The sequence below is a fragment of the Phodopus roborovskii genome, unplaced genomic scaffold (genome assembly GCF_943737965.1).
Source record: "Phodopus roborovskii unplaced genomic scaffold, PHOROB, whole genome shotgun sequence".
In the NCBI taxonomy this organism is placed as follows: domain Eukaryota; kingdom Metazoa; phylum Chordata; class Mammalia; order Rodentia; family Cricetidae; genus Phodopus; species Phodopus roborovskii.
In genome coordinates, this window is record NW_026126588.1 from 9440220 (window position 1) to 9466923 (window position 26704).

Here is a 26704-nt window from a genome sequence, read left to right on the forward strand (position 1 = left end):
TGCTGGCCTCACTGGCAATTTTCCTGCTCCTCCCTCCCCAGGACACAGACTATGAGCTTGTAGTAATGTCTAGTCTCTAACTTAGATTTTTCTAGTCTTTCCTTTGCCCACTTTGTCCTTGTGAAATTCAAGGAGTCAGGACAGTTTGTGGTCTCCTAGAAAGCTTCTAACAGAAGATAACAGGAGGGGCACTCACTTCTACATCTGGCTTTTGAATTAAACCTAAACCAAAAACCATGGGAAACTATATCTTGACAGAGATGTCTGCGTACCCATATTTGTTGCTGCTCTATTCATGGTAGTTGGGCAAGGGGTTGTCCATCAGCTGGCGAGTGGATAGTGCGAATGTGGTACATGCACAAAGTGGTATTTTATTGAGGCATAGAAAGAGTGAGATTGTGAAATTTGCAAAGGGATGGATGGAACTGGAAAAGACGGTGAATGAGGTAATTCAGGTCCAGAAGCGCAAGCACCGTATCCACTCTCTTATGTGGTTCCCAGCTTTAGAAGTTTCATTTCTGCATTTAAGCTGGAGGGAGTGTTTGTGGAGTTGGGGAAGCAAGAAAGGAGCAGAGGAGCGGGGAAGCATGAAGAGGGGAAGACAGCAATAGACAAGGCCTATGAAAGCAGAGCACAGACAGTGGTAGATGATTAGGAGACCGGAGGAAAGGAGGGAGCCGGGCAGAGGAATAACAAGGACAAGGAATGCGTGAAAGGGCCACAAGGAAACATCCTACTGGAGTGCTAACTAAAAATGAAGTATTAAAAAAAAAAAATGAGCTTTGAACAAAATGAGCCACATGGGTGCACAACACTGCTTCCAGAAATCACGAGTTTTTAAACTAGAATCTCAATGTCAAGTTAAGGACAATGCTCTAAGAACTCTTGACCAGAAGTGTCCCAGAACCTCCCAAAACAATACAGGCGATTGCCACTGGTTGCTCTGAACTGCCTTTCAGAATTAGACGGTAAGATCTGATTCTGCTGAAGACACCACACACTTGGGTTGGAGAATAGAGCAATCTGCTGGAAGCTCCCTCTCACCTGGCTTGTGTTCCTAGCCCTGGAAGCTGCTAAGCTGGCTGCTGGGGGATGAAATTTGTCAGCACCCAGATATGGGTCATGTGTCCTGTAAGACCGACTGCCAGGCATCACATGTTTACTGGTGCCATAACTTCTTTTTTGGTGGTGGTGGTAGCAGTGGCAGAGGGGGTGGTGACAGTAACTAACTGCTCTTTGATAGAAATCGAGGCCCATGCATGCCTGGCATTATAAGCCAAGTCAACACTCTATGGTTATGGAGGTCATGAGGGCACCTGCTCCTGTATTTTAATCCAATGGCATGTTGTAAAGTCTTTTAAATATTTACGTTTATAACCTTAGACCAGAGCGCTGTTAACTTTGGGCGGAGATGCTCTCTCTCTCTGTCTATCTCTCTCTCTCTCTCTCTCTGTCTCTCACCCACACTCTTGCTCTTGCAGAGACTGTTGGCTTGTCCATGTGCTAAGAATACATTACTGAGAAGTATTCAGATATAAATGGGACATCTGTATTTCTTCTCCAGGATCTAGGGGATGTTGCAGCAGAGGGATTGGAATGGGAAGCAATGCTGTGAAATATCTCCATCTGGATATGTCATAGCCACTGCAATCATCAAAACAGAGCAGCTGAGGGTATTTGTATAGGTTCTGTACATGGCTGGGCATGTTAACATTCTACCATGGACAGAGCACCAACATCCAGTCCCCCTTCCTAAGGAATTACTGGCAGTTAATAAATGCCAGGGGAGAGTGTGGCATTTTCTTCAGATTTAACCACCAAATAGCATCCCAATCTCAACCAAATTACACTCATGCACACTGTGCAAACAATCTTAAAAATATTCAGTGGCTCAAAAAGGAAATCGTGAAAGAAACAGAGAAACTAATTGGGTAGAAGATACTGCTCAGAGGGAGAGGAAGGGGATTAGACGGTGTAATGGGGGTTGAATGTAATCATAATACGTTGTATATGGGTATGACATCTCTAAGACTTAATTAAGAGGACTAGGCATTTAGATGAACAAATATATGGGCAGAATACTTAGGATAAAATATGTTCAATATCATTTTCCTCACCTGAAGGTAAAAATATTCTCTTGACGAAATCAGAAATTACTATATGTTGCTTCTCAATATCCAATCCTTAGGCCTTAAGCTTCAAATGTATTTGGTTACCTCCCCTCCCACTTGATCATATGCCTTAGGGAAGTCTGGTCTCAAATCAAGCTACTGACTCATGGCTGCCAACAATGGTCCTACTCCCCAGAATAGGAAGAGTTTTACAAAATACGATGTGAATGGATAGGTTATAGCACTTTTTAAAATCTGTTGGTCTCAATTCCTTTGACAAACCTCTATCTTCACAAATACTTCCATTACAATTCACAGCAGTAACAATGTTACAGTTATGAAATAATAATAAAATTATTATGAAATAATTTTATCAAAGTTAACAAAAGTAATAGAATAATTTTGACAAAAATAACCTCCACAGCACTAGGAAGGTTGTGAACCACTGTTTTAGAAGAAATACAGACATAAGGTGGCCTTTTTAATTGTCTTTGAAAGTTCTGCAAGTTGCTCAGAACTCCTTCAGCCATTTTACTTCTGCCCTGAAAAACTGAGCATCTTAATATACAGAATCCAATGCAAGGTCACAACACAGCCCCAGGGTGGGAGAGAGACATTGGAAGCAGCCACAGAGAGCAAGAAGGCTAGACACTGAGATTGCAACAAGTTCAGATGAAAAAGATTCAGGGTTAAGACTTTGAAGTATACAGTGGGTGGTAGCTTCACCCTCAACGACAAGTTGCCATATCCACCACTGAAGAAAACTGGATCAATGAACAACCTAAGCTCTGGGTCACCTCTCTGCCATGAATTTACTTGTCACTGGGTCTGAGGAACTCTGAAGCTCCATCTAAACACTTGGCTTCCACCGCCTTGTCCTCCAGTGAAGAGTTCAACACTGTGTGGGTTTTGCTTTGCCCTCACAGGAAAAAACATCAACCACTCAAGGTGTACAAACTGGGGAGTCTTAGAGCATGAAAGAGGCTATAGAGCCCATTGGCTGCAAAGGGCACTGTGGCCAGCAGAGGCTCCTGTTATGCAAGAAAGGAAGCTTCCACAGAAAAGAGCTCTGGCAGACATCTGACACTTGACTGTTGATTCAGCAACAGTTTAAATAGACTGCTTTCACCAAGCCTCTCCGGACTTGTTTTTGGAAGTGAGCCCCACAGATCATTAAAATACATTATATTAACAAAACAAATCCAAACAGGGACTTAGTCCTAACGGGAACACAAGAAATGAAAAAACAAAAAACAAAAAACAAAAACAAAACAAAACAAAAACCCCAAGGCAATATAACTTCTTAAAAAATTAACAGTGCTACTGTGGTAGATTCCAGTGAGAACGAAGTAGTCAAAATCCCAAAGAATTAAACATACGATTATAATGACACTCAATCTAATAAAAAAGATTTAAACAAACTTTTAAATTAATTCAAAGATAATATAAATAAACATCTAAGTAAAGCAAGAAAGATGATGCAGGATGTGAAAGAGGGAATGAAATACAGGGACAAAAATACTGCAAAAAAATAAATAAAAACTTTTGGAACAAGCATCTCAACAAGTTGAACAACACAGTAGAAAGCCTCATCAACAGATGAAGTCGAGTAAAGAATACCATGGCCTGAAGATAAGGCAGATAAACTAGATGTTCGTGTAACACGAAAGAAAGAAACAAAATATGAATAGACCATGCAAGGTTAAAGGTCAAAGCTTACCAAGCATGGGCAATGAAGTGTATAAGCTAAAGGCATATAAAACATATTCAATGATACTGAGGAAATTTGCGTGAACCTTGGGAAGGAGATGGTTGTCCAGAATTGAGGAGGCATTTAGAACATCAAACAGATGAAAGAAGAATAGAAACTTCTCATGTCATATTGTATTTATATTATATATTTATATTATATTTAAAACATGAAGTACATAAATCAAAGGCTACTGAAAGCTGTGAGACTAATGTCTAGTCAAATATTGTGTAAACACACTCCATTAAGAGCTGGTGTCTCAACAGCAATTCTAAAATCCAGGAGGGCATAGAATGCCGTGTCAAGCACCAAAGAAAACAACTGCTAACCCATATTTTTGTATTCAAAAAAGTCATTCTTGAAGGAAAAATAACTCTCTATGATAACTCATTTTAAAAAGCAAATACTATAGGGCATAAAGGCGCTCGCTGATCAACTTCAACACAATGGTAAAGAATGACACTGATAATGTACTCTGACTAATAGGTAACCCAGATTTAGAATATTACCAAAGAGAGATAATGAACTTAAGCACAGGCAATACTGACCACGTTCAATCAAGCGCACTGGTTCATGTTTGTGGTAGCTGGGACTTGGAGAAAGAGTGGACAGAACAGTAGCAAGGTAACCCAACTTGCTGGCATGCGTATTCTGGACTGAATGAATGTGGAAGAGTGAGAGCGAGGGCCAGCTAAGAACAGAGAGAGAAGACAAATGCAAGGTGCATAAGAGGAAATTAGCATAACCACCACCCAGAGCCCGCGGCTGTACAGGAAAACCATGAAATTCGATTGCCTTGGCACATGCTGCAGTGTCCTTCCTTATGCCTGTGAGGTCTCAGGCTAGTTACTTGTTTCTAAGTCTCGGTTTCTGCAACGATAATATTAATTACTTTGTAGCTCAGGAATGTAATCCATTCATAGAGATAAAACATTTAGAACAATGTATATCATAGAGGAGTCAATCACCTTTATCATTATAATCTTATGTTCTCATGATAAAAATATAATTTTTGTGCTATCTGAATTCTAAAATTATTCAGAGACACAGATGCTACTAAATTACACATGTGGCGTTTCTGCCAGGTATTTTAGGACTTAGCAGGTTAGGAGATATCATTCACGTTACCTTGATTAAAATATATCTGCTATGAATATACATACCACAGTCCTTAGAACTTATTTTTCCTTCTGCCATGTGTACATTTCTAGATCCAATATCTGCCAGCTACTTGCCATTTCCTTGAAAACCACAAGTTTGAGATACTGGGAGACACTTTTGACTTTCTTAAGTATAACATGTTGATCTTATTAAAATCATAAGAAAGAAAACAAGTGGATATTTAATAAACTGGCGTATGAGTCGTTACATCATACCGGATTCAGCAAGAACTGTAGACACGTTAAGATTAACCATAAACTTACTTTGTTTTCCATTTATAACTGTCATTCAGAAAGGATGAATTTTTAATAAAATGTAACATTCAGTTATTAACTCACAGGCACGTCTGGATTTCCATTATTCTTCCTTCTGTTCAAGTACACCCTTTGAGAATGTTAATGGGCAATGGAGTGTAAAGGAACAGCTGAAAGCTCCAGAAGTGAACAAATGGACAGACTCGGGATAATTGGGAGTCGGCTGTAGTGTTGTTATGTATAGACAAACTCATAACCCGGAGAGACACAGAAGTATGTGTGTGTGTGTGTGTGTGTGTGTGTGTGTGTGTGTGTGTGTGTGTGTGTGTATATATATATATATATATATATATATATATATATATATATATATGTAATTGAAGGCCACATTTACTTGATAGCTACTTTATTTTTTTCTATGAAAAAACGTACTTCAAAATTTCCAAGACCCAATTTCCAGCTAAATCATAAGTAAAGACTCTTGGCTATTGGATTAAATGAGGAGTCAGGAGCGCCCATCTCCTGCAAGTGAGGAGCCCTCAAAGCTACTTCAGCAGGGCAGCAATCAGTTCTGTCTTCACTTGGGGGACTTCAGAATCAATTGAGATGGGGCCCAGCCAGGGGAAAGTAATTCTTTTCTAAGCAAACAGAATTGCACTTGTATGAAATGATCTAGGAAGTGTATGACATGAGACATTTCCAATCTGTGAAGAATAGGACTTTTTTTCCCCCTCTCTTTTGTACCTGACTTCTGAGATGCGTTTGGAGACACAAAAAAAAAATGCTAGGGTAGGTAGTGCCAATTCCAGTACGCCTGTGAAGCCATCCTTCCTCCTGGCCAAACAGTAAAACTAGAATGCATTTTCTATGTTCACAATCCAGTTTCTATGGATTTTATAATTAAATGTGCTCAGCCAACCGTAATGACCTCATGGCAAGAAGATGAAGAGGTTTTGAATCACACATTATCAGAATAAGGGTCCATTGCTATGTGTACTAATTATATATTTAGTACAGTGTGAACCCAGGGTCAAGGTAGAAGACATGGACACCCCTCAGCCTGCCAGGGAAGCTGTTATATAAGCAGGGGTTCTGCCAAGGTGCCTTTCCCAACTCATGTGTTGAAATCCTTATACCCAGTACCTCTAAATGCTACTGTACTTGGAGACTGGATATTTAAAGAAGTGATTGATTCAGTTAAAATGAAGTTATTAAGGTGGGTAACAATTGAATATTATTCGTGTTCCACACAAAGAAGAAATTTGCACACAGGTAGAGAGGAAAGACTGTGTTTAGACAAAAGGACCATGAAGAAAGAAGCCCCTGGTAGGAACCACTTTTGCCAACACCTTAGGCTGAGACTTGTAGCCTCAGATTGTGAGACAATGATTTATGTTGTTTAAAGTACCCAGTGGGTGGTACTTCGTTATGACAACCCAAGGAACTCATGCAGGCTATATTTACAGCTGTTGAGCATCCTTGGAAGATATTTGTCTGCACTGAGTGAAGACTGGTCCTTAGCAGAGACCAGATGCTCCTTGCACTTCTCAGTAAGAATCATCTTGAAATGGGAAGTTTGTTACTCAATAGTTCAAGGACTGTTAGAGTGGGAGGAAGGGAGAGACAGTAAGTGGATGTGATCATTTTTTTAAAAATCAAATTTTAAATGTTTCTAAATATATAACTTATTTTTATTTTATGGGCATTGGGGTTTCGCCTGAACATACTAGGTCTGTGTGAAGGTGTCAGTTTTCCTGGAATGGGTGTTATAGACAGTTATGAGCTGCCACGTGGTTGCTGGGAATTGAATCCAAGTCCTCTGAAGGAGCAGTCAGAGTTATTAACTACTGAGCTAACTCTCCAGCCCGATAATTTTTTTTCAAACTGTATCAAAAAGTCCTCCTTGGATTTCTTATTACAAAAGTGTCGTGTGCTCATTGTAAAAAGTACTTGGAAATACAGTGCATAAAGTGTAGAAACCGTATATTTGTGATCACATTTATTTTCCAGACTTTTTCATGAACACACACATCTGTGTACACAGTACACAGCATACATGTAAATGTACACACTTGCAAACATTCTGATAGGTCTTGCTGTGTGGCTTTGTAGGTCAGACTGTCCTTGAACTCATGATCTCCTCCTCAGCTTCCTAAGTGTTCAGATTACCGGCATGCATCATGACATCACTCTTTGATATCAGTGAGAATCATTTCCAACATCTGGTACTGCTCCACTCATCACTTACACTCTAGAGAGCGTGCCTGTAGGTGGATGCATCTAGTGTTTGCCATATGCTGCGGCTTTGATATCTATTTGCCAAACTACCTTACAGAAAGGATGTACCCACTTTCATTAGTGTCTGTTCCAAGTCCAACAGAAAGCCTGTTACCAATAACTATAGACTTAGCTGCCCACAGGCTGACTGTGAATTCCCTCCCAGGGAGCAAAGTATGGAAAGTGAGGCCCCTGAAAACTGTGCTAGGAGTGACTCAGGATGCTGCAAGAGGCATGACGAAGAGTACACACCACTGGAGGACAAGGCACTTCCCGGCTTAGCAGAGTGACAGGTGACAGCAAGCATGGCAGGATCAGCATGTCCTTGCCACTGAGATGGAAGCCATTATCTCTGCCAGGTAGGGCCATATCAGGTCAGCATCTAGGAGACTATTTGGAGAACATGACACTAGTAGGGGTGTGGGGAGTGAAGAAGTGTGAAGCAAGGACTTGCGTTGCTTACTTGAGAGGGGAAGGGAGGTCTCTGAGGACCTCCAAGGAAGCTGGGAAGGGCTGGCAGGCAGAGGTTCCAGGGGTTCACTGCAGGGAGCTGTGATCATTACAAGCTCTGACCCCTGGTTGTTCATGTTGTCCCCTGAGCTTTGAGAGCCTGGGAAAACACAGGTTATGCTAGGGAAAGGGAGTATACAGCCTGGTGGCCTTTGCAGTTTGTATGCATTAATGGAAGATGCTATTTGATTCTGGTTCTTTGCCCAGTATAAGGGATCCCAAGGGGGCACACTTAAAAGGAAAACTGAGTTAATTTTTGAATTAAAAAAAGTATCTCATAAACATGAAAATTATGTGTCACTCAATGAAATGTTGGCAAGAAACCTTCTGGCACATGACATGGTAAGATAGGTTAATTCCTCTTGGGAGAGAATTTTATTTATCATTAAAAGGCTTCAGAGCTTCACACAGAACTTCACAACAAGCAGCAATCTGTGAGTTTGTGGTCGATGGAGTGTAGGAGAAGGGAGGACAGTTTCCTTGTGTCTAGAAGGGTGCTGTTACCACTCACATTTCAGGATATTCATAATGTACCTGCTTATCTTTCTACTTTGAGTCTTTGCTGGCCAGACATAACACACACACACACACACACACACACACACACACCCCAGCAAGGAAGGAGGTCACAGTGATCTTGCAATAAATACAGTCTAAATAAGAAGGAAGAATTAACAAAATGGTTCCTCTCTCTCTCTCTCTCTCTCTCTCTCTCTCTCTCTCTCTCTCTCTCTCTCTCTCTCTCTCTCAATGTGGAACTAGGCCTGGAACTCAGGGTCTCACACATGATGAACTCTAACCTCGTTCTACATTTCTAGCCCCTTGCCTTCTCTGAGATATAGATTTAGCTGCGAAGTTGCTTCTCAAAATTAACCTATGTTCTGTGTATTTACCCACAGCAATGAATATATTCCCAATAAAAATAAAACAATTTCTGGTACCTTCCGTGGCACCACAGAATCATTTCAAAATGGCACAGCAGCCTATCAAGGTAAAAGGAGTCATGGAAAGCAGGCTTACCGTCTATCACTGGCTTTGGCTGCGAGCTCTTGAGGCGTAGGGAGGGCCTGAAGCGGGTTCGGTCGTTGAAGCTCCAGCTCTTCTGCACTTTGGTGGGGCTGCCCTCAGCAGTGATGTCAGTGCTCGGGGACCTCCTGTCACCTACTGATGCTTGTCTGCTCTTAATGCTCTGGCCCCTCGGGCTAGCCATGCGCACTCTCTCCTTAAAACTCAGCTTCTGACTGTGAAGAACAGAGCCATGATTATTCCATCTCAAAAAAACTTCCTTCTTTTCCACATGGGCAAATGGCTTGATGGGATTGCATACGGTTATATACATCAGTAGGCAAGAGCGTGTTCAGCAAGTAGGAGCATAGAACTATTTTCCATTTTGAAAACCAAATTTAACTTCATTTGTTCATGGTCTGAGGTCAGTCTCACTCTTATGGGTATATGCATGCTTCTTCGATTTATGCAGGAAGAAAAGAGACCAGACACAGCAGTTTGTACCCAATTTCACTGAAGATGATCAAGAATGGATGTGGAATTCACTTTAGAAACTGTTAGGTGATTGTAGCTTTCCTCCCCACTGGTGAGTTTTTTTTTAAGTTCTTTTTTCTTTGTCTGTGTATCTGGGATATCTTTGTATGTAATTCCTAAGCATCTCTACAGGTAAACAGGGGTGATGATTACATATGTACCTATATTCAGCATGCATTGTATATCCCAGGCAAGATTATGGTATCCATAAATTCATGCAATCTCAAAGCAATTGACAGCACTGCACACATACATTAAACACACAACACTTGATATGACGTTCTTCATTCTTGGGAGAAGAAATCACACTGGGTGGAACAGCCTCAACATGTAATGAATGGGATGACTGACAGAATGAGATGCAATGCTCACTGGCACAATTTCCTGCTACGAAAACAAGCTATTGATTTGCTGTGGCAGCTACTGGTAAGATCACAGTTGTTTGAGCATTCTGTTCTCCGACACCTCGTAGGATCATGCTGCCATGGGCTGATTAAGGATGTATTAACAACAAATCCCAAATGTATCCTCAGCCTTTCCTGGTTAAGATGTGTATCTTGTGTGATGTGCTAGGAGGAGCAGGTAGGAGGGCTGTGGAGTTCCCTGGCTCACGTGAAGACAAGATTAACATAGCTAAAGCTGTTTTCTAGAAATCAAATGAAACGTGGAGAGTATTGTACGCCCCAATCTTGTTTTCTTGGTTCACTTATGAAGTGCTGCACTATTCATTAGGAAGTAGCCCACTGTTATCAATGTGAGGGACCCAGTGCTCCTCAAGGACGGAAGAAATAATGGGGCAATGGTTCTGAGGGTGAGTCGCTTAGCACAGCTCTTGCGAGTCATGCTGCAGCCTTTGTGGGGGATGAAGGCAGCGTGCTTATGGATAAGGACTGTCTGAGACCAAGTGAAGGCCTTGACTTTTCCACTTACCGCAGTGTCCACTGTCCCCAGCTGCAGCATGCCAACAGCAAATGTGTTTAGTGGATATGTGATTGGCAGCTAACAAGAGATAAGTAACATTTGTTTTCCCATGCCTAGTTGTTTAACATCTGGTGTTCTAAAAAGATACCATGTTTAATGTGCATTTGCTTATGTGAAAACAAATCAAATCATGGACAATGGTGGTCAGAGAGTCTGGTTAACAGTAAAGGAGTTGACCATGCAACTGACATCTCCTGTCCCAAATGCAGACACAGCCACTTCCAGCACAACCAGCTGAAGGCACATGCAGGCTGGGCAGTTTTGTGATGAGGTCATGTGAGTTCAAGAGCTCTCTGTACAACAGCCCCATCAACCACAGGGTTTATCTGTATTTGACAAATGTATGATTAAGTGATAGATTACATTAAACAACATCAACAGAAAACATCCTAAGACCACATAGTTTTATGCTCTTGTTATTTAGAGAAATCTGTCGAAGAGGTAAGTGAAAAAAAAAAAAGTTTACTCTTATTTAAAAGATTTTTAATTATAAGAATTTTCAATATTTTAAAATTCAGTACATCTGTACCATAGTTTAAATTTATGATGATCTAGTTCAGGAGACATATGCTTATCTCTGCATCATCACTGTGATGAATGGCTGCCTCAAGTAGACTCTGCCACCACTGCAAGTGCCCTCACTCTGTTTGATCGCGTCTCTAACTTTTTTTTTTTGGGAATTAATGCTAATTGAAGCATTGAGTTTAGAAGCTAGAAAGTGATTTTTCTCCAACTTCCAAGATATGCCTCTTTCTTATACTAACTAAATGAACAAATATCTGATAAGATCATAAAACAATTAATATAGCTTCCATCTTATTCTTTTTTAAGAATTACAATTTGAAAAAGGTAGAAAGTTTCTAAAATACAACATCATCAAACTTGTCATGATTTATTTGAGACGACAAGAATGTTTAAAAATTGCTCCTAAAAATGTGTTAATGAAACTTCTATACATTAATGAAAATTGGGAGGATAGTCTCTAAATCTCAGCACACTAAAAGATATAAATTAATTCTAGGTACCATCTCCTTTTTGGTTTTCTTTAAATTTATTTTAATTTTTTTTTTTGTGTGTGTGTGGGTGTGTGTGTTTGGGTGTTCTGTCTGTCTGTGTACCCTGTGCATGCCAGTGTTTAGAGGCCTGGAAAGGACACCAGATCCCCTAGAAATGAAGTTACAAACAGTTGTGAGCCACCATGTGAGCGCTCAGAATCCAGTCTGGGTCCTGTGGAAGAGTGTTCCATTCGGCCCCCTCCCCCAACTCCTTTTTTCCTGGCTTTTCTAAAGTACAAAAAGATTTGCTAAATTCTAACATGAAAACAAAACAAAACAGAAAAGAAAAAGCACACTAAGTTAATGCAGGGTGGCACATGCTTTTAACACCATCACTTGGGAGGCAGAGACAGGCAGATCTCTGTGAGTTCAAGGCCAGCCCATTTACATAGCACATCCCAGGCCAGCCAGGGTTATTTAAGGTGACTGTCTCAAAAACCAAAGCAAAACCAGACCAAATCAAACCAAACTAAACCAAAACAAAAATCTAAATAAAATTTAACAAATTACTAAAATAGAGAAAATGTAATGTTTTCTTTTGTCTTTAAGAATATGAAAGTTTAGAACAGCATCCTAATCCAGAACAAGTTTTTTTCCCAAGGAAAAGTTCTGTTCCTGTGATCTCTCATGGGAAGTTTTCTTTTATTGGTTGGTCTATTTCATTTCCCCTTTGGACATCAACAGAGCATCTTGATTAGATGACTAGTGAACTGATTAGGTGGCTGTTATTGAAAATACACATCAATTCAAATTATAGACACTTCACTGGTACATAAAAGTTTCCATTACTTTCTTGGGTTTTGTTGACATTTATAAACATGACTTTTGAGGAAGATTTTCTGTCACAGCATTTTCAGGAAGCATGCCAGGGATGATCCCCAGGAGAGCAAGTAAGTCTTTCTTTGGAGAAAGAAAGCAAAAGGTCGCGATGGTCATTGATTGGGGCATCTAAGTACGCAATCTCATGTTCCCAGCTGAGCACCATGCTCAAGGGAGCCTGCACAACTGCTCTGCAAGGGAATTCATCCTTCTCTAGAACCAGATGTCCAAATCACTCTGATGGCCCAGCATGCACTCCACTGTTAGATGCTCGCTGCCAGGAAATCTTGTGGCATCGTAACTCCGCAGCAATCCACCAGGGCTTACAATGCCGCCGTTATTGTTATACACAATCAGGGTTTTAGCCCTTCATAGGATAAGCTCGCTACAAACTGTCGCCTCAGGCACAACATGGCAACCCAGCCATTAACAAACCAGCGCGTGCAACAGCTTAGCAGTTGTCCAGCCACAAGGAGGCGCCAACAGGCTGACTGCCAGCACTATGCCTGCAAGTTGGTTTTTTTTTTTTTCCCCCCTCTCCTTTTGGCTCAGTGGTGGAGTATCAAAGCAGGCAACAGGCAACAAGGAAAATCACAAGCGCGCTGAAAACCTCATCCAAGAAGTCCCTAGGAGAGTGAGTCTGTAAACAGGGCCCAGGTGTAGTGGCGTAACCTGGTCATGCACCTGAGGTTAGTTGGCATTCTCAAATCTCATGTCAACAGCTGGGATGCTGGGTACCTCTGCTTCCGTGAGGTGTACATTCTGAAGAACTTCTGCTTATTATTACAGAACTTACTAGGAGTGAGGGAAATAGAGCAGTGCATTACTAAGCGTTTCTCCGCCAGCACAGCGCTGAGGGCTTTCTTTTTCTAAAGACAAGCCATTCAATTTTACTTTTTTTTTTTTTTTTTTGGTTTTGTTTTCATCCATATGTATATGAGAAGACAGAGTACGAAAGCAGCGAGTACTCTGCGGTTCAGTTGCGCTGCCTGTTCAGAGACACAGCCAGGGTTCTTATGGTTAGGCTGAAACAATTAGATGGGAAACAAGCATTTACAAACGATGGTAGTATGTGTTAGGATCTGTTTCATATGAGATGGGAAGATAAATACTGCAGAGTACAGCAACTTCTGTAATAACTATTAGTGAATATAGTATAAATAAGGGGGAATCAGATATTTTAGGAAATTTAACAATGATTATTTCCAAAAATCAACGAAGTAGATAACATTAGTTGCTTTGGAGTTGAACACACACACACACACACACACACACACACACTCACATACATTCTTGGTTTGTGTGAAACTGAAGTTATAGTTAGTATAGGTAGATGGTTGCCAGGTTGAATACCTGTTCAAAAGCAAACAGAACAAAGGGTTCTAGATCACCAGTTTGTAAACACAAAGCAGTCGCTTATTTATTAAGTTTGTGGCTACTTATATATATATATATAAAAAAGTAAACCCTTCCCTTCTATAAATGTTGTGAACAGATGGAAAGGTTGCTTTTAAACCATCTAATATTTTGCCAGTAAGATCTGAACTGATCATGTTGGGAGAGAAGTCTGGTCTCACTAGGTTTAATTGAACAACACATTCAGGTCATTCATTCAGTGTACACAAAAGAAAAGCAAGTAGTAGACAATAAATGCAGAGGAAATGGAAGGGGATGGTGCCTTCCACAAGCATTCTAGAGTTCTTTCCCAGGAGCCACATCCAAAAGAGCCAACTCACGGCAGTGGTTCCGACAGAGCACCGGATGAAGTAGAGTACATGAGTGTAATGACTGTGCCTTAGCACGTGTGACATGACTCTTAATTCAGCTTCACAGCTGTCTTAGAGGGCCAAAACAGCTTTAGGGATGCCCTACAGACAGAAAATAAGGCAGTATCACCTCAGCAGGGACACGATCTGCCATTGTTTACCTAGAAGACAGGACAGGCAGGGGGATTTACAATTAACCCTGCACTCTCCTGCTTTTGTAGGGGTAAAAACCTAGGCAGGAAGAGGTAAAACTCTTCTCATAGCAGTGCAATGATACGATGGATGACCACTATGACGACCTAGTCAAGGAGGGAGGAAAGACAGAAACTCTAGGTTAAAATCCTGTGGTGGGATGGCCAGATGAGTTCACAGGTAAACCCTCTTCTCAGAAAATGGCAACATACACCATTGAGGGAAGGACTGTTCAATTAAAAAAAAAAAAAAGTTGGAAATGCTACTCAAATAGAGGATTAATTAGAATAGAATCAATAAAGACATTACCATATATTTTTGATCAAGACCATTTTAGTGAGAATATGAGGGAAAGAAGGATAATAGAATAATAATGCCAGAGAAGATGGGATTATGATCTAAGTAGAAGAGGTACTTGAACCTCTATCCAAAGTAGCCAAAGAATCATTATTTTCATTATTACCCAGTTGAGCTATGTTTATACAAAGCTTCACCTGGATCTTACATGTTGCAGTTTTAAATAAAGATTTGTATCTTTCACGGTGTTGCTTAGCCTGGGGTGTCATAGATGAGCTTTGTTGAAAGCATATCTTAGCTTCAGGGAAAGTAAAACTTCTCTTTTCAGCAAGAACTCCCTGAAGCAGTGAACATAATTAATCAAGGGTGACTTGAATGGGTTTGACCTCCATCCATTTGCCTTCTGTGTTTGGGGCTCTTACACTGTGGCAGAGCCAGCAGCCTCAATAAGAAGTGGTACCCACAGTGTTGAGCTCATCTGCAGTTTTTAACCAGTAAGAGTACCACGCGGGAGGGCTTAGGAGATTCCAAAGGATTAAAAGAGAATCAGTTTCTTCTGGGGTTGACACTTGTCTGTTCTGTTTATCTAAACCACATCAATAACCCAGTGGCCACAAAGGCAGTGAAGGACTCTGCAGTTAGGAGGTACGGATTAATTAATTCATTTGAAATTAGGTCAAGCATTAATTAACAGTATTCTGAACCTGAATTGCTCTTCTCTAAGGAAGAGCTTCATTATAAATGCATTTTCTGTTGTGCATATTTTGCTTCAGTAAAGATAGATCTGTTATTTTCTAAGATGGTGCTGTTGTTACTGCCATTACAATAGTCTTTTTTGCATCCGTTATTCCAATGTTCTGAATTCCATTGTCTGTGGAGCACAAGGGAAAAGCTAAGGCAATAATACAGCGGGGGCTTCAATGCATATACATTTTTATGGCGTGTGTCAATTATTTCCTTCAGGTTGTTGCAGTGTTGTGTTTTTAATGATTACGTGTGTGTGTGTGTGTGTGTGTGTGTGTGTGCGCGCGCGTGTATGACTACAGAAGCCAGAAAAGAATAAGGAGGAGCTCGTGGAGCTGCAGCTGCAGGTGTAAGCCCCTTGGCATGGCTGCTGGGAGATGAATGTGGGTCTTCTGCAAGAGCAGTATGTGCTCATAACTGCTGGACCAGCTCTCCAGCCCCACTGAGATATTTTTAAAAAACTTTTTATCTCTGTCTATTTGTTTCTCTGTTCTTTCTCTTGGTTGTGTTTTACAAAAAGGTTTTGGGGGTCAGGGAAATTTTATTCTTCCAGCCAAGGATATTTTATTAAGCACATTCTCTGTAATCACCTTTATGGGGAATGTAATAAATAACTGTAATAACTAACTAACTAACTAAATAAATAAATGTAATAAATAACAAGTCAGCAAGAGGCTGACTTGTAGGAGGCTTGAGAAATTAAGTAGTGGCACAGGACTATTTTCAAGGTTGTTTTGTCAAATGTTCAATGACTGCTGAGAAGTGAAGAATTTCTTAGTGTCATTCCCTAAGTCATGAACCCAGCTGAGTGGTTCTGCACACTTTCAAATCTACAAGTGAACTCTCTTTGACAACCTTAGTCACAAGTCTAGTGAATAGATTTTTAACATTTTAGATAGACAGGGTATCATGGATTTTGGGAAATCTGATTGCTAAGTCTTTTGAGTTGTGACAGCTGAGCTAAAGGTTCATTTTCTGGTCTCATAAGCAGAAGCTCAACTTTAAATTTGTCTTTCTTTTCTGATATATGAACACTGGGAAAAATGTGTCGTTGGTGTTGTTACTATTGGCCCAAGGTACCTCTCTGTCAGGATTGCTAAAGAGGTCATGTTATGTTTATTCAAGCTTCTATTCATGATTTATAATTTCCCTTTTGGCTGTTAAAATTCCATTTTGAAGGATGAAACCAAGAAAGGGGAACATCCCACAAGTATTTCTGTAATCCATGATAAAGAGTGTTTCTGCTCTTAGACTTTGGATAAATTGTAGATAGTTCTGGTACAAAGCCCTTTAAATTTCACTAAGAAGACCAAATGTAACTATTGTTTTGTGTAACTGTTTTCCAAGTTAGTAGTCATGATAGAGGATGGTGTGGTCTGTGTGGAATATGGGAAAAGGCCTAATGGTTAGAGCTGGCCATCTTGACTCTTGGGTATCTATGCAAAGGTGATGTTTGGTCTAAAGACAGGTATCTCTTGAAAATAACTCTTCTGGTAGCTAAAACTTTCTGGAGATCATTGCTTATGAATACCCAGTGTTCTTTGCTCTACCTCTTATCATTCTCAAGTAAGAGAGGGTCCTGGATGCATTGGCTCACCTGCCCAGAGGGAGAACTTGAGCTTATGGCTCGTACTGTATTCCTCACCTGCCATAGATGAATGCATGCATGGCCTGGTCTGGGACTGGGAATAGTTTTCTTTTCTTTTCCTTTCTTTTTTTCTCTCCTTTCCTTTCTTTTCCTTGCATTAATGGAGAAATGGCCAACACTTATCACTCCAAAGGGAGCTTCAGAACGAATTCAGTACTGTATACATATTTTATAGTCGATATCATCAAAGACCCTCACTAGAAGCTATTTTCAGGACAGGGGGAAGATGCCTTTTTTTCTTTACTGAAGCAAGTGGCAATGAGAGAGAGAGAGAGAGAGAGAGAGAGAGAGAGACAGAGACAGAGACAGAGAGAGAGAGAAACAACAAAAAGCAAAGCAAAAACAAAACAAAACAAAAAAACAAATCCTTATGACCTATGTCCTTTCTATTCTAGGCATCTTCCATTTTTTGTTATCTGTCTGTTACTTCTTCAGTGTGGGGATCTATCTGGTCCTGCCCTTCAGATACAGATGAAAATTCCTCTCTTGGCTTCTGTTCCCTATGAGTTTTTCTAGGAGGAAGAGCCATGAGTCATCTGGAGAACTTGTGGAAGGGCTGTCTTCCTCCCAAAGAAGATATTTTTTTTTCTGTGGAACTGTTAACCTGAGTTGATTTCATTGCTCTTGGTGCTGGAGATAGCCCACATAGGCAGTTCATATCTCTTGTCCCTAACATACTTCTTGCCAAATAAAAATAGAAAAGAAAAAGTTCTTATCACAAGACAAGCACCCTAATGTAGAAAAGTCTGTCCTAGACTGTTGTCCATGCCAGCAATATTGTTTTTCTCCTGTTAGGTCGTTTAATAACTGCATTTGAATACTTGGGAAGGACTTCTGTTTGGGACAGTGGCAGACAGGAATAATCAAAGCCTATGATTATTATGCCCCTCAATGTTCCAAGCCTTACAGATCGTTAAAAAAAAAAAGCACTGAGTGGGTTAGAGAAAGATACTTCAATTCCCAAGGAGGGGAAAAAAATCAATACAACCCAGTAAACTTTGCAGGCAATCTTGTGAAAGGTCACTTTTAATCGTGTTGTATTTGTTGATCGATTTTACTCATGGGGCACACGTAAAACATCTGTTAGGCATCTGGTTTATAAACAAACATGTAACAAAAGAGAAATCACAAACCTGCTTGATGCCTCCCCTTGCTCTTTCCTTCAGGTGCGTGCAGACAGAAGAGAAATGATGATAAACCAGTGAATACATTTATAGCATTTGATAATGGCCCAAAACGGGAGACAGTGAAAATCAGGTACCTTAAGTAACTCTTCTTCAGCACAGTCCATAGAAGCAATGCTATTTATAATCACTGCACACAGCTTTCAAACATATGTTCTTTGTGGCAGATCTGAGACAGCACAACATTACTTGGCAAGGCCGGTACTGCCCACCTACAGCTGAATACCACACACTGTTTGGTTAAGAGACAGCGGCTCTAGTCAGAGAGACTCTGGCCAAAGCTCTCAGAGTGTTGCTGATTCTCATGTGGTTGTAGTCCCTGTGTTTTGGGCAAACTTTTGGATTCAAGACATGGGGACTTTGAGCTCATGGCTGTGCTCTTGTTTCTCAGTCACTTACTGATGTAGATGTTTTTCTTTCTCTTATAGGAACAATTGAATTCCCTTGGAGTAAATAAGGTGCATAGAAAATCTGAGCCCTTACATTCCACCGCTGTGTGGCATTTGTAATTACTCATTTGGCCAGGGTTGGGCATTGGTAGCATGCTGTGGGATGGCTCATTTGCAAAAAATTGTGGGCTTTGGCCTCACTTTCTTGTGGGTCCCAGTGCTAAATGTAAAGACATTATAGCAGATAGCGTCTAAAGTGTGACTCCTCAAAACACCTTATGGCAGGCACCCCTGCAGCTTGGTAATTTCCCACAGCTTCTTAAAATATCAGACTCATTCTTTGAGATATCACATTTAGCTGGGATTCACCTTTCGTAGAACCTTCACTCATTTTGAGAAGAAAAGTCGGGAAAATACTTTTCTCTGTAAACCCTCCTCTCACTAAAATGAAGCTTTGAAACAGAGATGGCTCAGATCTCATGTACGTAAGAGGAAAACGGTGGCCTGGAATGAGAAGGAACTCTCTCCTTTACGACCATGAATGGTGTGAAGAGGGGTCAGGGTGCCAATTCCCCTGCATCTTCCAGACTCCGAGAGTCATTTTTGAGACCCAGCTTTCATTCTACTCTTTGAGATGAGCTTGGGGAGTGAAAGCAACAAACACATCTCAGAACAGTGGGGAACCAGAGCACCTGCCTGGTGCTATTTAGTGACAGTAATGTCACTGTTAGCGGTGATGAAGATGAGCAACCTCATTTCTTAACACTGCAGCCCTAACTTGCTTTCCTATTTACATTTCTCCTCAAAACTTTCCCAACATTTCCTTTTACTGTCTATTCTTTGCATCATTTGAGTGTCTACTTCCTGATCCGTGAATGAGACTTGAACTTATTCAGCTTTCTCTGGCTGCTTCCTGTTTTGCCTTGTGTGTAGTAAGTGTTTAGTGAGCACTTGCAGAATGGAAACACAGACGAGTGAATGCTCTTTCTCTTTTAGAGTCATTGAGATCTGAATGCTAAGGAGGAATATACTATGCAAAAAGGAAGTTTTAGTCTTTTTCATTCTATCGCCCTGCGTTCAGTAAGCTAGCTCATTTTAAGTGAAACCATTCTCCAGCTCATTTTAAATTATTTTTCTCACAAACAGAAACCTTACTGGAGTAGGTTTGCTTTCTAAAGCAAAAGGTTCTGGGCTTGGCTCCAGGGGGTCTGAGAATATATTAAAATTGTAGGCAGAGTTTTGTCTCTTGTGTATGTGTGTTCATGCCCACTGGATATTAAACTTGGGAAAAGGACATCATTTTTCTTGCATCTCATTGACTTAACAAAGAACAACCATAACAACAGCAATGGTTATGAACCACAAAACAATGAAGTATATATATCTCTGGAGTGATATGTGTCAGGCTCCTGGGTTCCATGCAGGGCACCAATGACTGCTGTGTCCTTTGGGATGAGTCACTGCTTTTCAGTAAGTGGGACTGAGATTTCAAGGAAAAGTGAGTGAAGGCATGGCTGGTGGCCTCAAGGGGACAGGAGGAAGGTATGTGTTTGACGCAATACTCCTCCACCTCTGCCCCAAAACGGGATGATGGAAAATAGAAGCATAAAGTAGTCTATGAACAATGTACTAGGAAAGGCACTTAGAGAATTTGACTTAGTTTTTCCAGACCTTGTAATGACTTTTAATCCAAAGCTGCCATGAGTGGGAAGCCAGATCATCAAATATATTAACAAACCTATGTCTTTTGTCACTTGAGATGCTCTATCAGCTTTCCAACTAGTCTTCCTCTTTTACATTTATCCAGAACATTTACCAAAGATGAGAGCTATAGTTCACATATATACTGCTCTTCAAGCAATCACCCTGTAAAATTAGGTGGTAGGCCAGGTGATGCTTGCGTTTCAAGAACTATGGCTTATAAGAGGAAACATTAGAAAACGACCATTTCTGTACACAATTTACATTCTTTAAGGCTTCAGTCATGGCCTATGGTTGGTGAGGAATGATACTGATTCCGTGTAGTTTCATGGTTGAGTTGTTAAATAGGTTTCGACATCTTTAAGAGCAACAGAGAGAATAAAACAAGTCCCAAACTGGGACTTCTCTGCACACATATGGTTTGTTTAACAAACTAAAGAAGACACAACCCCAGCACCATCTGTCCCACTGATACCTACTTGGTCGGGCTGCAGGTGTGCAAGGCCTTCAGATGTGGCTTCCAGGTTGCAATGGAAACAGACTTCTCATCAGCTGCATAGCTACGCCAAACACACTGCATATGGCACACAGGGTCACAAGAGAGAGCAGGGAATAGAGTGAAATGAAAAGGAGGAATCATTTGGGTAGGCTTGTCTACAATATATGATCATTTCTGGCCTATGAAACATAAAGCATCATGATGTGATCCTTACCACCTAAGTGTAAATTAAGAGTCCTGTTTTGTAGATGAGACCATGAATGTCAGTCAGGTAAAGGGTCCCAGTCCAGGTTGGGAAGATTAAGGAAGTGCCTTTCGTTGATGGTCTCTTGGTCACAACCTCCGCTGGGGATTTTCCTGATTGTTTTATGGCAGTGGTTGGAAGAACGTCTGAAGTGTCCATTTGAGAAATCACCTGTACTTACTTTTCCATGCAGAGTTTGGAGTTTGGTAAATTTATTCTTTTCTAATGAGCCCACAAATAACTCTAAATACATAGCCAAGCATTTGCTCCAGTTTCTTTAGAGAAAACCTTGTATTATGATTCATTACTTAGGGAGTTCTATTTTATGTGGCAAACACATCTAAATGGGTCACATCCTTACCGTATAACCATCAGTCATTATTTTGAAACACAGTGAAGAAAAAAGTGATCTAATTATATTTTGTCTTCTAAGAATATCATTGACTTGGCAAAAAAAATTAAAAAATTGCTGTAACTACTTTGAAAACCTGTCTGGCAGAATTATTGAGTTGAATCTATGAACGCATTATGATACAGACATTCATTCCCAGGTAAATGTAATAGGTATGCTTAAATATAGTCACCGAAACATATGCGCTACACTTTGGCTTTTTATTTAAAGCTTGAAATGCCCACGTATCTATCAATAGCAGTGTAAAACAGAAGTCTTATATCATGGTCACATATTGTAAGGTGTCTAAATAGCAACAGTTCTCTTGACAATATGGATGGACGTCTTGTGACTAATGTTGTGTACTGTAAACAAGACTCAATAGAGAACTTTCTATAAAGTTGGGAAAATACGCTATGGTAGCAGAGCAGTGCCCCTTGTGGGATAGTGATGGAGAAAGGGTATCTAGGAAGTCATATTTTGTTTTTCTGAGAGTTGGTTACACAGGACTGCTTAATTCTCCTAGGAAATGTACTCTTTTCTGCCTGCACATACTTCAGTGAAATATTCAGAAAGTGATATGAAAAAAAATTAGAAAGACACACAGTAGAACCTGAGGGATTTTATGTTTTCAAAGGTTATTTATTTATTTATTTTACATGTCCTAAGCAGGATTCACTGCCTGAGTGCTTCCCCACGTAGCTTGTGTTGATTCAGCTGATAAATCTGTGGAAATCTGTGTTAAGCAGCTTGATGTCTTATAGATAACAAGTCAATTGGCATCGTATTCTCTTAAAATTGTAGCATTTGGGGTTGTTTATATAAACCTTTTAGAGTGATCCAGACTAACTAATAGGACACAGAGATATTGTTGTTTTCAGCTATGGTTGTTGGAGACATTGTGGCACAAACCTGTCCTGAATCTGAGGTGATCCTCCAGCCTCAGCCTCCTAAGTGCTGAGATTTCAAGCTGGACTTACTGGAGTCGTTTCTGTTGGAGTGAGGCGGAGAGGTCCTTAGCTGGTGTGGGAGTATAGTCGGCTACTTTAATTAAACAGTTTTCATAGAGGTATGATGCGTTTCTGAGACCCAGACTCTGAAAGTAAGACTTTTGTGCGTCTAGACACATCCAGCAGGACCGTGCATTGTTCAACAATAGTGGGAAAAACATACAACAACAATATGTCAAAAAATGGGGTCAACATTACCTGTTAAGTGCCATAAACCACTGGGGAAAAAGAGATTCTTGAAAAATTGAAGACTTTCTTTACACAATATGACTTAATTTCTTCATCCTTTTCTATCAAATTGAGTTTAACAGCTGGGCAGTGTTATAACGAACATGGCTGTGCAAGCATCTCTGTGGGGTGCTAACTTAGGGTCCTTCTGGTACACACCCATGGGTGGGTCACTGGATCAGAGGGCAGTTCTCCTTTTTCTCTTAAGAATCCTTTCTTTTAAGGATTATGCTCTCATTTCTAACCAATTTTTGACTATGGGAGACAATAAAGTAGCCCACTCACATTCCGTGTTTGCTTTCTCTCACCCTGCCGACATTCTTATTCTTATATCTTAGTTTTTGGCCGTTAGTGTTTGAAGGTTTTTTTAAAATTAATTTATTAATTATTTTTGAGACAAGGTTTCTTTGCGTAGCTTTGGAGTCTGTCTGGGAACTGGCTCTCATAGACCAGACTGGTCTTAACTCACAGAGATCTGTCTGCCTCTGCCTCCCTAGTGCTGGGACTAAAGGCGTGTGCCACCATCACCCAGCTGTGCTTGCATTCTTATAACCATGTCAGCATTGTCTCCAGTGTGCCGGTGTAAAAAATGTCAGTATAACTCAATTTTCTGTGCCTGCGTGTTAGGCCAGGGAGTATTTAGTTTGACTAACCACTAAGTGCTATGACTACCTTTTCTTTTCTATTTATTTATGTTTGTGTAACAATGACTACATATGTAGCTTTATTTGCAGTTACTATTGTCTTATTTTCATTTTGGGGTTTGCATTCATTGCAAAGTTACGGCATTCTTGATTTTTTGGGAAGAAACAGAAAATCCTTGCAGTGCAATGCATCACAGAATCTATGCATTCCGTTTCCATTTGCTCCCCTATGCTCAGTTCCTGCTCACCCTGCTGGCATTCCTGCCTCTAACGTGAGAAAATGCTCCCATCCAATTGCATATGGGTATGTCTGTCGGGCATTTCCTTCATTAATAGTTGCTGTGAAAGGGCCCGGCCCATGGTGGGTGGTGCCATCCCTGGACAGGTGGCCCTGGGGGCAAAAGGATGCAGGCTGAGGAAAACATTAGATGCACCTCAGGGAATTCTGAGGAAGCGGGGTGGGGAGGATTATAAGAGCCAGGGTGGTCAAGGTCACCACAAGAAAACTCACAGAATCAACTAACCTGGGCTCACAGAGACTAAACTGACAACCAGGGAGCCTGCATGGGGCAGGCCCAGGCACTCTGCATGTATGTTACAGTTGTATAGCTTGCTCCTGTTATGGGACTGCTAACAGTGGGGGCAGCTAACTCGGACTCTTTTGCCAGCTTTTGGAACCCTATTCCTCATACTGGGTTACCTGTTCAGCCTTAATGCAAGGGGAGGTGCCTAGGGTTACTGAAACTTAAGATGCCATATTTAGCTGGCATTCATTGGATGCCTGTCCTTTCCTTAAGAGAAAGGAGTGGATGGGGAGGGGGAGGGAAGGTTGGGAGAAGAGGAAAGGGACAAATTTCAGTTAGGATGAAGAGAGAATGAAAGGGAGAGAGAGAGAGAGAGAGAGAGAGAGAGAGAGAGAGAGAGAGAGAGAGAGAGGGAGGGAGAAGAAAAGAAGGAAGGAAGAAGGAAGAGCAAGTCATGGGGAGAAAGCCGGTAGTTGGCATTCTTTTATGGCTTCAGTTCCTGACTCCAGGTTCCTGCCCTGAGTTCCCTAGATGGTGGCCTGTGATAGGCACATGTGAGCCTTTCCTCCCCACACTGCTTTTGGTCATGGTGTTCTATCACAGCAAAGGGGAACAAACTAGGACAGTAGGTATATTTTGGGGTTCTTGGAAAATTCTACATTTCTTTGTGTTATTGTCATACTCCATGAATGGTTTGGCTTGGTGTGGAATGCTAGGCTGCCAGTACTCTTTCTTTCTTCATAATGGATTTATTTCCAAGAGTTCAGAGTGCTGAGTTTCTAGGGAGATATTGGATGTCACACAATTGTCATCCTTTGCATGTGCTCAGCTCTGAAGACATTCACGATGCCCGATTTTACAAGCATTCTGCTATGTCTCTGTGATAATCTTGTTTGAAGGTTTTGGTTCATAGTGCTTGCATTTGGTGGGCTCTCTTACTACAGATACTCTTCTCCTCTAGTTCTAGAGAATCATAGGGTACTATTTCCCTGGTAAAACCCTCTCATTAGTTTCCTTGGACTCAGTGTACTGTGAGCTACCTGTGTTAGCTGGCTCTTGGACCTCAACAAAACATTCTCCAATTTCCTTCCTTCCTTCCATCCTTCCTTCATTCTTTCCTTCCTTCCTTCCTCCCTCCCCCTTCCTCCCTCTCTCTTCCCTCCCTCCTCTTTCCCTCCCTCTCTTTCTCTCTCTTTCGTGTCTTTTTATTGCATTTTCTGAGATACTGTTACAACCTTGTGTTTCTTTCCATTTATTTTTCTGCTTCATGTTTTAATATCTACGATCTGTTTTTTTTTTTTTTTTGAGTCTGTTCTTCTCTGTGATTGAAGCATGAAAAAGGATGCATCATCTTGTAGCTTGGCAGTCTCCCTTTAGGATGGCTGAGTGAAGACCAAGTTATTTCACTAACTAAAGCTAAAGATTCGGTACGCAGTATGTTTTCTTTGGGAACAGTTAGCTTTATGGCAAGCTAATCTTCCAGCCCTCCTCTCACCATTCTGTCAGGACTGTTTTTATAAAAATTCACTTAATTGTTGTTTTTGTTTTGTAGACCTCTGATGAATTTGGTGGTGTCTACCCAGAAGCTCAGTAATGCCTGTGGAGGGTACAATGTTGGCTTTTCGACTCCTGATCTGCCCCCCCCCAAGGCCCAGGGAACATTGAAGATGTGGGGGTAAAAGAATGTAAGAGCCAGAAGATGGGGAAGAGGAGGGCTGTGAAATGTTATCCTCTGGATGTGGCATGACCATTGCCTATCATTCACAGCAGCTGTGACTATACACAGGAGATGAAGCTACTTAAAAATTCCAGCATAGATTGGGCTGGAGATCCATCCCTTTTCTTTGGGTGGATGGCCATCATCCCAGTGGATGACCCCATACTCAGGTACACACATGGACATTACAAATTGGACTCAGTGGGTTGTAAAAAACAAGAGTTGGGAGGGAGATGTGTTGGTGGGGAGCTGGGTAAATAGGATGAAGGAAGTGGGGGAACATTGTATACATGTATTGGATTTGGCCTCAGACAGCAAGGATTTAATCCTAGCTCTGATGAGGCTTATCTTGATGATCATGTGATATAACATGTTGGACGCATTCTGCAAACTAAAAAGGACTCTGTGAGTCTTAGGCATTATTAACAGAAGTTGTGACATTTGGGCAGGTATTCAGAATGTTACTGAGGGCTGATTTTGTTTCCCAGACTGCTCCACTTGGAAAGCTAATTTAAATGAGTCAGGAAAAGATATTGACACAGCTAAGTTTGCTGTGTGCTTCTGGGCTTTTCAACTATTTTCCCCTAAATCCTTGAGTTGCTGGTTAATTTAGTTCGTTCACCAACCAAATGACAAAGCAATTTGAGCATCCTACTTGCTGGGGTGGCAAGAGGGTGTCTCAGCCGCAGCACAAATGAAATTGCCTTTGATCCCGAAGCTTTGTATATTCAGAAAACCGGCAGGTTTATGTCATAAGAAATGAAGAGATCAGCAAATGAAGCTTACTTTTCAACCTACTTTATCCTTAAAAAATTCTTATCTACATTAAAAAAAATAGATTTGTATAATGTGTAGCTAAAGCCTAATCCCTTGGATTCTGTTCAGACTATGTAAAGGAGATGCAATGGACAAATGGATAATATGCTTTTCCTATGCAGCATAAATAAATAAATTTTATTAGAATCAGAGGGCAGCTACTTCCTAAATCAGCAAATTTGATTTTTTTTGTTTCCTGAAACTAAGCATATATTTTAAGGTATACTTAAACGTTTTATGTCATACAGTTTGT

The 26704-nt window shown here is 40.8% G+C and overlaps 1 protein-coding gene across 4 annotated transcripts in view; it reads right to left on the reverse strand.

The window, feature by feature from the left end:
* The window catches only part of Kcnq5 (potassium voltage-gated channel subfamily Q member 5), a 491008-nt gene that overhangs the window by 46673 nt on the left and 417631 nt on the right, over positions 1-26704 (reverse strand). The window contains exons 8-11 of one of the 4 annotated variants that reach the window (XM_051204392.1): positions 20858-20952; positions 18238-18264; positions 10533-10553; positions 9084-9304 (exon numbers count right to left, since the gene is read on the reverse strand). In XM_051204392.1, the coding sequence (XP_051060349.1) occupies positions 9084-9304; positions 10533-10553; positions 18238-18264; positions 20858-20952 (364 nt within the window). Of the gene's footprint in view, positions 1-9083; positions 9305-10532; positions 10554-13195; positions 13253-18237; positions 18265-20857; positions 20953-26704 lie in introns of all 4 variants that reach the window. The other 3 variants (XM_051204391.1, XM_051204393.1, XM_051204394.1) reach the window with 3 other exon arrangements.